At 34.6% G+C, this 12163-nt stretch overlaps 1 protein-coding gene across 2 annotated transcripts in view; it reads right to left on the reverse strand.

Annotated features, from left to right (window-relative positions):
* Nucleotides 1-12163, reverse strand: part of AQR (aquarius intron-binding spliceosomal factor) — a 93707-nt gene that overhangs the window by 56267 nt on the left and 25277 nt on the right. For both annotated transcript variants that reach the window (XM_059372465.1, XM_059372464.1), the window contains 4 exons: nt 10026-10090; nt 8492-8608; nt 6918-7031; nt 6274-6377 (listed from right to left, as the gene is read on the reverse strand). In XM_059372465.1, the coding sequence (XP_059228448.1) occupies nt 6274-6377; nt 6918-7031; nt 8492-8608; nt 10026-10090 (400 nt within the window). The remainder of the gene's footprint in view (nt 1-6273; nt 6378-6917; nt 7032-8491; nt 8609-10025; nt 10091-12163) is intronic.

Below are 12163 nucleotides of genomic sequence, written 5' to 3' on the forward strand. Positions count from 1 at the left end.
CTCAAAAAGTTGAAAATAGAACTACCCTACAACCAGTAATTGCACTACTAGGGAATTTCCCCAAAGATATAAGTGTAGTGAGTGAAAGGGACATCTGCACCCCAATGTTCATAGCAGCAATGTTTATAATAGCCAAACTATGGAAAGAGCCTAGATGTTCATATATATATATATATGAAATACTACTCAGCCATCACAAAATGAAATCTTGCCATTTGCAACGACGTGGATGGAACTGGATGGAACTAGAAGATATTATGCTTAGCGAAATAAGTCAATCAGAGAAAAACAATTATCTTATGATCTTATTCATATGGAATTTAAGAAACTAAAAAGATCATAGGGGAAGAGAAGGAAAAATAAAACAAGGTGAAATCAGAGAGGGAGACAAACCATAAGTGACTCTTAATCATAGGAAACAAACTGAGGGTTGCTAGAGGGAAGTGGGGTGGGGTGGGGAATGTGGTAACTGGGTGAAAGACATTAAGGAGGTCATGTAATATAATGAGCACAGAGTATGATATAAGACTGATATCACTGACCTCTACCTCTGAAACCAGTAATACATTATATGTTAATTAACTGAATTTAAATTTTAATAAATGAAATTTAAAAAATAATAAACATAAAGAAAATCACTGATAATGATACAATAATAGTAGGGGACTTTAATACCCCACTTATTGCAACAGACAGATCATCTACAGAAAATCAACAAGGAAACAATGGCTTTAAATGACACACTAGACTGGATGGACTTAAAGGATATATTCAGAACATTTCATCCTAAAGCAGCAGCATACACATTCTTTTTGAGTATACACGGAACATTCTCTAGAATAGATCACATACTGGGTAACTCAACAAATATGAAAAAAATTGAGATTATATCATGCATATTTTCAGACCACATTGCTATGAAACTTGTAGTCAACCACAAGAAAAAATTTGCAAAGACCTCAAATACATGGCAGTTAAAGAACATCCTACTAAAAATGAGTGGGTTAACCAAGAAATTAAAGAATAAAAAAAAAACAAATGGAAGCAAAGGAAAATAGAACAGTCCAAAACCTTTGGGATGCAGCAAAGGCAGTCCTGAGAAGGAAGTATATAGCAATACAGGCCTTCCTCAAGAAGCAAGAAAAGTCTCAAATACACAACCTGACCTTACACCTAAAAGAAAAAGTAAAGGAACAGCAAGTAAAGTCTAAAGTCAGCAGAAGAAGGGAAATAATAGAGTTTAGAGCAGAAATAAATGATATAGAAACAAACAAAGTAGATCAGATTAACAAAACTAAGAGAGGGTTCTTTGAAAGAATAAAACTGATAAATCCCTAGCCAGACTTATCAAAAAAAAAAAAAAAAAAAAAAAAAGGGAAATGACCCAAATAGATAAAATCACAAATGAGAAATCACAACCAATACCATAGAAAAACAAACAAGTATAAGAGAATACTATGAAAAATTATATGCCAACAAACTGGGCAATCTAGAAGAGATGGACACACTCCTAGAAACTTAAAAACTACCACAACTGAAACAGGAAGAAACAGAAAATTTGAACAGACCCATAACCAGCCAAGAAATTGAATCAGTAATCAAAAATCTCCCAACAAACAAGTCACGGGCCAGATAGCTTCCCAAGGGAATTCTACCAGACATTTAAAGAGTTAATACCTATTCTTCTCAAACTGTCCCAAAAAATAGAAATGGAAGGAAAACTTCCAAACTCATTCTACAAAGCCAGCATTACTTTGATTCCAAAACCAAACAAAGACCCCTCTAAAAAGGAGAATTACAGGCCAGTATCCCTGATGAACATGGATATAAAAATTCTCAATAAAATATTGGCAAATCAAATTCAATAGTCCATTCAAAGAATAATTCACCACAATCAAGTGGGATTTATTCCTGGGCTGCAAGGGTGGTTCAGTATTTACAAATAAGTGTGATATACCATACTAACAAAAGAAAGGATAAGAACCATATGATCCTGTCAAGAGATGCATTTGACAAAGTATTCATTCTTGATAAAAACCCTCAACAAAGTAGGGATAGTTGTAACATATCTCAACATCATTAGGCCACATACAAAAGACCCAGAGCTAATATCATCTTCAATGGGGAAAAACTGAGAGCCTTTCCCCTATGTCAGGAACAAGAAAAAGATATCCACTCTTACCATTACTATTTAACATAGTACTGGAAGTCTCAGCCTCAGGAATCAGACAAGAAGAAGAACTAAAAGGCATCCAAATTGGCAAAGAAGAAATCAAACTTTTACTATTTGCAGATGACATATTCTATGTAGAAAACCTAAGAGACTCTACCAAAAAATTGCTAGAACTAATACATGAATCTGATCAGCAAAGTCGCAGGACATAAAATCAGTGTGCAGAAACCTGCTGCATTTCTATTCACCAAAAACAAAGCAGCAGAAAAAGAAATCAAGGAATTGATCCCATTTAAAATTGTACTGGAAACAGTAAGATATCTAGAGATAAATCTAACTAAAGAAAGAGGTGAAAGATCTGTACTCTGAAAACTCCAGAACACTTATGAAAGAAATTGAAGAGGACATAGGAAATGGAAAAGAATTCCAAGCTCGTGGATTGGAAGAAAAAACATTGTTAAAATCTCTACACTATCCAAAGCAATGAACACATCTAATAAAACCCCTATCAAAATACCATCAGCATTTTTCACAGACCTAGAACAAACAATCCTAAAATGTGTATGGAACTAGAAAAGATCCGGAATAGCCAAAGCAACCCCGAAAAAGAAAAACAAAACATCACGATTCCAGATTTCAAGCTGTATTATAAAACCGTAGTTCAAGACAGTATGCTACTGGCAAAAAACAGACACACAGATCAATGGAATAGAACAGGAAATCTAGAAATGGACCCAAACCTGTATGGTGAACTCATCTTCAACAAAGTAGGGAAGAATAGCCAATGGAAAAGACAGTCTTTTCAACAAATGGTGTTGGGAAAACTAGACAGCAACATGCAGAAGAATGAAACCAGACCACTTTCTTATACCACACACAAAAATAAATTGAAAATGGCGAAAGACCTAAATGTCTAAATGAAAATAGAACAGTCCAAAACTGTGAGTTAGGAAACCATCAAAGTCCTAGAGGACAGCATAGGCAGAAACCTATTGACCTTGGTTATAGCTCACTAGTCACATTGCTGGAGGAAGGGAAACCAAAGCAATAATGAATTACTGGGGCTTTGTCAAGATAAAAAGCTTCTGTAGCACAACAAAGGAAACAATCAACAAAAGTAAAAGGCAGCCTATGGAATGAGAGAAGATATTTGCAATTGACATACCTGATAAAGGGTTAGTATTTAAAATCTATAAAGAATCTATTAAACTCAACACCCAAAAACAAATAGTGCAGTTAAGAAATGGGAAGAAGACACTGGCTAACAGGTATATGAAAAAAATGCTCAGTATCACTCATCACCAGGAAAATAAAAATCAAAACCATGATGAGATACCACCCCACACCTGTCAGAATGCCTAAAATTAACAATACAAGAAACAACAGGTGTTAATGAGGATGCTGAGAAAGGGAATCCTCTGGCACTGTTGGTGGGGATGCAAACTGGTGCAGCCACTCTGGAGAACAGTTTGCAGGTTCCTCAAAAACAAAAATACAGCTACCCTATGATCCAGCAATTGCACTACTAGGTATTTACCCAAAGGATACAGAGAGGCTGGAAGGGGTACATGCACCCCAGTGTTTACTGCAGCATTATCAACAACAGCCAAACTATGGAGAGAGCCCAAATGACCACTGACTGATGAATAAAGAAGAGGTGGTATATAAATACAATGGAATATTACTCAGCCATGAGAAAGAACAAAATCTTGCCATTTGCAATAACATGGATGGAGCTAGAGTATATTATGCTAAATAAAATAGAGAAAGACAAATAACATATGATTTCACTTATATGTGGAATTTAAGAAAGAAAATAGATGAACATATGGGAATGGGGGAAAATAACGGAGAGGGAAGTAAACCATAAACGACTTAACAACAGAGAACAAACTGCACGTCGATGGAAGGAGATGGGCGGGGGATGAGCTAAATGGGTGATGGGCATTAAAGAGGGCACTTGCTCTGATGAACACTGGTTATTATTGTATGGAGGTGATGAATCACTGATTTCTACTCTATAGACCAATATTACACTGTATGTTAACTAAAATTTAAATAAAAAAAAAATAAAAAGATTTGCAAAAATGCAAAACAACGCCACTCCTCACTATATACTTTGTTCATTTTGGAGAATATCTTTTTCATTAACACTATGTGTGCTAACATGTAATAGGTTTTTAACTTATTTTAATAAAGTATTTAACATTTTCCAGTTTTAATTTCTAATACAGTAAACATAATGGCTATAATCCACATTAAAAAAAGTTTTTTTAGCATCCTCAGTAATTTACAAGAGTATAAAGGAGCATCACGGATGAAAATAAATTCCCAAGTGGATTATGCAGCTAAATTGAACATTAAAAAAAAAAATCTATGGAAGTGTTTTAAAATATAATATTTTATAATCTTATGGTGATAAAAGCCTTCTACACAAACCATTTCTTACTGTTATTAAAAAATGACTGACAAGGGCATCTGGGTGGCTCAGTGGGCTAAAGCCTCTGCTTTCGGCTCAGGTCATGATCCCAGGGTCCTGGCATCAAGCCCCACATCAGGCTCTCTGCTCCATGGAGAGGTTGCTTCCTCCTCTCTCTCCCTGCTTGCCTCTCTTGCCTACTTGTCTCTGTCTGTCTCTGTCTCTGTCTGTCAAATAAATAAATAAAATCTTTAAAAAAAAAAAAAAAAGATTGACAGGATTAAAAATTTAAAACATTTGTGGTAATAAAATACACCAAAATAAAGCTTAAAAGTGAGAAAATGATAGAAAATAATTACAACACAAACTAGACCAAATATTAGCATGCAAAATACATAAAGCTTTCTTCAAAAAAAGATCAATACAAGCAATGAATTGAATGTATTGAAGAATGAATACAAAATAGCAAAAGATAACACGAAAGTTAGAGAGGAAATGCAAATAGCCAAGAAAAATAGAAAGATGCTCAATTTCCCCAATATAATCACAGAATGCAAAGTAAAACAATGAGGGCTCTTTTACTCTTGGATTGGCAAGAATGAAAGACTAGTAGTGTACCTACTTGGTAGGGAAAAAAATAAATACTCATATGCTGTTGGTATCATCGATACATATTTTTGAAGGAAATTTAGCAATATATAACAAATTTTAAATACATAACTCCTTCCAGTCACTATACTCCTTCTGGAATCAGCATCAAGATTTTTTTATAGATATAGAAACAACGATGTTCATCACTGAATTGTTAGTGATGGCCAAAAATTTACAAAGTAAAGATCTGTCGATAGGAGAGTGGTTAAAAAATAGTATGGTACACCTATCCAATGGAACTTCATGCAGTTCATTAGGAGAATGAAACAGATTTTGTGTTATTGTAAGTCATTATTAAATCTTCTTAAGAAAATCAACAACCAAACCAACTTTCAGGTTGAAACCAAATTTGTTTCATTTTAAATAGCCAATGAAATAAACATAATTTCTCCCAAGAATTAAGGACACTGGGAGATATGAGAGCACAGTTAAAAGTTATACTGCCTACATTTGAAATTGGACTTACCTATGTTGGAATCCTAGCTCTGCCACTTATTTGCTATTTGATCTAGGCAAATGACTTACTAATTGTGTCTCGAGGACCTTATTTCTAAAATGGTACCTACTCCTTACACAAATGAATGTCTTGAGAATTATTTACACGTGTAGTAGAGTGCCTATGTACTATAAATGCATTATTACCATTTTAAAAAAAGTGTATTAGCTAAGCGTCAAAGAATATTACTATTTCATAAATTTTAAACACACATTTTCTCATCTTCTAATACCACATATGAACATGCACTAGTTTCTGTTTTATGTTATAATTGACAGAATACCAGTGTTATGTTCTACTCTAAGAAAAATTTATGATTTAGAAAAAAAGTTTGTTATGAAAAATATAAATTTTGCCCCCCAAAACAGAAGATCAATAATTGTATCTAAGTTCCTTAAAGATACCAACTGCTACAGAGAAGCACTAGTTTTAGTTGTCAATAAAGTGGTACAATAAGTTCCATTACCTAATAGTGCAAAATGATTAAAGGCAAAAAGAAAACTAAAATTCAGTTTTCCTTTCATGTCAACTTACCTAAGAGGTCCAAAAAACTTGACCAATGATTCCCGGGTATCTACTTCTGCCACATTCGAGAGGGCAAAATCATAGAGTTCAGGGAAATGTGCAAAAGCAGCTCTCTAGAAAAGAGAAAAAAGAAATCAGTAACTAATGCCTACATATTAATACAATCAACTATAATTTATAAACTAAATAAATATAATATTTTAAAAATATTAATGCACTTCTCTTTCTTATATGCTTCTCATTATGTGACCTCTGCCATATTTAGCCAGAAGCATTCAATACAATGGCAAAAAGCTAGAATTATTCCAGCAGGATTGCAAAAACCAAGAGTCAACATTCAGTTTATTGCTAATGCTGTATTTTGAACAAACATGAAAACAGTCATGAGAGCTAGCTTCACTGACAGAAAGGAGAAAAATAAAACAATACTTTATTATGAATAACTAGTCCAACAAAACTAAAATAAAGTTCCAAGGGAAATCCCCACTGTAGAGACAGCTTGAGGGAGAATTCAAAAGCACAGTGGTTTGTGTTTTTACTCTGGAACTCTGGAAAGAAAGGACCTCTCAGGGTAACAACCCTCAACCAACCATGTGGTAAGCTGCAAGAAAACAGAAACAGCAGAGCATAGGTTACGCTGAATTGCAAGTTACCTGTAGAGAAGTAATTCTGTCATAGTGAATTGTGGTCATCTCATTCTCTGTCAGAGCATTTCCAGTCTGATCATTAATCTCAAAACCAGTATAGAACTTAAGCATGTCCAAAAGCTGAAAGGATACATTTACATTACTAAACTGTGTGAACATAAGAACAAGAAACCACAAACAAAAGCTATTATAAAGAATAACAAGTCCATATAACTTCTCAGAGGTGCTGAAAAACTATGGAATATAAACACTGCAACAAACACTTCAGAACATATCCAAATGTGTTATTTGTATAAGAATAAAGTATGGTTCTAACAATAAATTGTTAAAATCTATGTCATATACATGGTCTACTTCTACAGAGACGAACTTAAACTGCAATCCTAATAATGAACAGACATTAAGGATCTAATCAAAGAAAGGCATACTAAAGGAAAAAAAAAAACAAATTATCACTGCGGAGGTCTTTTACTTATGACACTTAATACAGAATTTTCTGAATGAAGGCTTTGTAATTCATATTAGCGATAATTGCCTCTGTGTGCTGCTTCTATTAGGGAAAAATAGCAAGGTGAGGAAAGTTAAGATACTATTTCCTCTCATCAGTCTCCATGGCCACCAAACCCTTTCTTTGGCCTAGTTACTGCTGCTAATGAAGGCCTGCTCTCCCTTCATAGCAATGGCATCAAGAATCTACTGGCTGCATTCACCCCAGATCTTTATTATTCTTAATTTTAATCTATGGAAGATCAGATACGAGAATTTTAGTATGTTGTAATGTATGTGGCAAATCACTAGATAGAAATTCAATAAGAGAATGAGAAAAAATATAGATACAAGATAAAAGAATTTTGGGGGCGCCTGGGTACTGCAGTCGGTTAAGCATCCGACTCCTGGTTTTCGCTTCAGGTCATGTTCTCAGGATCGTGCGATTGAGCCCCAAGTGGGACTCTGCACTCAGTGGGGAGTCTTTTTGAGATTCTTTCTTTTCCTCTCCCCTAGCTTGTACACTCTCTCTAAAATAAATTGGAAAAAAAATGAAAAAATAAAAGAATTCCTGAAAGAAAATGTAAACACACAAAAATTGTATCTCCAAGTATGATCTCATTGAAACATAAGGTTAGAAGTTTGTTAGAAGACTTTCCTTCTGAAAAAGAGATGTGAAACAAGGTGAAACACTAATACTTCTTTCTACCCAAGGTAGCAAATGAGCACTTCCATGCTATCAACTGTCTCTGTCACCATCATGTTATGGAAAGACAGCCATGAGATTAGGGCATAGTTCTCTTGAAATTAATGCTCATTATCTATTCAATTCCACAGTGATTACTATCATTGTCAAGATCATAATTCAGTTCAATAATAAAATCACATATGATTAACAAAAGCTCTCATTCATTCATTTTCTATATTAAGACTTGATTTTACTTTAAAATGACTAATTAGGAAGTTACATTATTCAATTCAATATTTAGCAAACTTTCCTTTATATCATCCACTGGTATTCTTAGTTGCATGGCAAAAAAAAGGTCAATTTAGAAATGAAAACTATGTGACAGTTCGGATATAGCAATGCTCACCTGGGAAAAAAGATGACCATCCTCTTCCCTATGAACAAGATTGGAAAGGTAACAGTGAACCAAAAGGTGGGAGTCATCCAGGATGGTATTAAACCAGCGCCTTGTGGGAAGTAGGGCCTAGAAAAAATAAATACTATAGCAGTAAGTCTGCATGTTCTCTGCAGCTAGAGATAAAGATCTACTATTTGGTTCATAAGCGTCAATCACATATAGGGTTCCCTCTAGTCTTGAAAAGTCACGGTCACAAAGCAAGGGGTCTGGTCAGTGCTGTAAGTAAACTCAGTGGCAATGTTTAAAAATAAAATCCAGGGCGCCTGGGTGGCTCAGTGGGTTAAGCCGCTGCCTTTGGCTCAGGTCATGATCTCAGAGTCCTGGGATCGAGTCCCGCATCGGGCTCTCTGCTCAGCGGAGAGCCTGCTTCCCTCTCTCTCTCTCTGCCTGCCTCTCCATCTACTTGTGATTTCTCTCTGTCAAATAAATAAATAAAATATTTAAAAAAAAAAAAATAAAAAAAAATAAAAAAAAAAATAAATAAAATCCAATACTGGAAGAAATTTCACTGATATACAGGCCAGTAGTTTTCAAACAAAATCCTATATGAAATCCCAATATGTATTGTGTATAAATTTTAAAATGGTACTACTCTGAAAGAAAAGAGACTGGAGATAAGGGGTTATGTGGAGACTTCTTTCCCTGTATCTTCTTCCCATATCCCTCTTATGACAGTCAGCAAGAAAATGCCGATACTGATATCAGTGTGAAAACCACTAATCTAACGAAATATCCTCATTTTATAGATGAGGTTATCAAGATCCTTAGAGGTTATAAATTAGTTGCTGGCAGAACTAGAATCTGAATAAAGATCTCATGAATGGCTGCCAGTCCAATACTCTAATCCTTATGTCAAGAAACCACCCTCTCTCTCCAGATAAGAAATGAACACAAAGGATTTTCTTTCAATTTCCTGCAGTAAAGAGGGAAAGGAAAGAAAATGAATTCAATCTGAATTACACCAACTCTGCATCTGAACTTTCTGTCAAAATCTTGCACCTAATAACATGAAATCTTCTTTAAGAATCTTAATTTAAAAAATTGACAATAGCAGCTATACCTTTTTTCATCAACAATATTTAGGCACATTTAGAAAAGTGAGATTATTAAAGAGATGGACAAAAACCCCCAACTTCAGCCACTATTAAAACTCTGTGATGGGGGGAAAAAAAACTAAAGCCAAAACCAAGACCCTCTATGATAGGGTATTAAAATATGATAAAAAATAAAATGCTATTGCTAGACTCATGTTTAATAACTACACTATATAGTAGTTTTTTCTACAAACAATAGCCATCTGACAGCTATCTGAAAACCTCAAGGGCCAACTGCGTTTGACTTTCCTCTCTCTGTTACACGTAGAAATGGGTAAAAAAAACTAAGGCCAGTAATGAAGAAATATTTCATATATTTCATATAGTTATATGATTAATCTTGCCCCCTTAAAGATGATGTAACAGAAAAGCCACTGCCCATTTCTTACCTCTAGGTCAATCATAAGTTCAATGAATCTTTCACAGTAATGAACTTTGTCCATAGTGACTGGCTCTAGACATAACACAGAAAACAGGTTAGAATCTTCTTATTTAGGCCATTCAATGTACTAAATCCTTAACTGGCAATTATTTAGTTACTGAAACTGTCATGTGTCTCTTACAGGACAGAATCATGATCCTGTGTAAGGACCCCACCTATATTTCAAAAAAGGTGGGCCTTACCCTTATGTTTAGCTCTACAAATATAAGACAACGAAAAACCTATCTTGGGTCAGAAACACATTTAAAAAGTCAGGTTTGCAAAAATATTTTTGAAGTGTTTAGACCTACTAATGTCTGTAATAATTAGTCATAAAAAAAGACCTGTACTAAATGACTAGATTTGAAAAAACCAAGTGATAGAAAAACTAAAAAGGCAGTCTAAAAAAAAACAGAACTAAAAAGGCAATTTAAGGGGCACCTGGGTGGCTCAGTTGTTAAGCGTCTGCCTTCAGCTTGGGTCATGATCTCAGGGTCCTGAGATGGAGCCCCACATCAGGCTCCCTGCTCAGCGGGAAGCCTGCTTCTCCCTCTCCCACTCCCCCCCGCTTGTGTTACCTCTCTTGCTATGTCTCCCTGTCAAGTAAATAAATAAAATCTTTAAAAAAAAAAAAAAAGGCAGTTTAAATCAGTTTTTGACCCACTTTCCTTCTTGTTTTCACACACTAAACTTCTAGTTCTCTCATATACATAAACACACATATATATATATGTGTACATGCAGACATAGATACCTTTAGAATGCAAAGAAAATGGGCAGGAAAGGTACACACCAAACTAATTAAAGGGACAACTGTTAAATGAGTTTTTTTCCCCTGTGTGTGTGTGTGTATGTATATATATATATATATATATATATATATATATATATATATGTTAGTATTTAACAATAAAACATCAATGACAGAGCAATGAAATATTTTTAAACCATTACCTTATTTTATGCTATTTATGACTATTAATGTACTATTTTTATAAAATATTTACTTCTATTTTTAAATAATTACAACCTCATGACATGACAAACCTTTAAAGTTTTTTGTTTTTTTTTTCATAATGCCAGGTAATAGTCTATCATTTTACCAGATAATCATCCTACCAAGAGTCTGTCAATTAAAGATTTATTTATTTATTTGTGAGAGAGAGAGATAGAGAGAGAAAGAGAGAGAGGATCACAAGTAAAGAGGCAGGCAGAGGCAGAGAGAGAAGCAGGCTCCCCACTGAGAAAGGAGCCTGATGCGGGACTTGATCTCAGGACCCTAGGGATCATGACCTGAGCTGAAGGCAGCCGCTTAACCAACTGAGCCACCCAGGCATCCCAAGATTCTGTCAGTTAAAAAGGAAAAAATTCCAGAGTCCCCACTATTGCTTAGTCTAAGGACGGACTCCCAGCAGCGACTAACCCCAGTGCCTAGATTTAACCTATGAATGCTTAAATAAATCCATGTATTTAATTTATTTGTACTATACAGAAAATTGGAAGGCTTCATCTAAGGAAAGAAATGCGAATATTTTTGTGACTAATATATGGAAATATTAAGTAGCACTTTTCTCGCTAACATATGCTCCAAATCCAGACTATGAAATAACATAACCATAAAGTTTCACACCTGGAAAAGACCATAGAGAATGCCTATTCTAGCTCTTCATTTTTCAGGTAAGAAAGTGAAAACCAGAGAAAATGACCTCGTAAAAGTGTAGAACAAAATAATGACTCGTTAGAACTGAAACTCAGGTTTTCTGAGACACAGTCTAGTCATATAGCTGTTGAAACTAAAGAATTTAAAGAAGCAACTTAAAAATTAAATTCATTCAATTTAGTCCTCTGCTCCTTTTTCTTGTTACTGTCAAAGAAAAATATTTTTGTCCAAAATTGAAAAAGTGAGCAAACTCTGTACTCTGTATTTTTATTTTCAGTTTTGAGAAAATTACCGGCAACGTCCTATTTAAAATTAAAATTAGAACATGATACTTGCCACTCAACTTCTGAGCTCTGATGAATAAAGCTGCATATTTTTATGTATGTAGGCCCTACTAGGCATGCTGTTTACAGCAGAAACCTTGTCATTCCAATTTCAGACACCGA

The sequence above is a fragment of the Mustela nigripes genome, chromosome 13, assembly GCF_022355385.1.
Source record: "Mustela nigripes isolate SB6536 chromosome 13, MUSNIG.SB6536, whole genome shotgun sequence".
Classification (NCBI taxonomy): Eukaryota; Metazoa; Chordata; class Mammalia; order Carnivora; family Mustelidae; genus Mustela; species Mustela nigripes.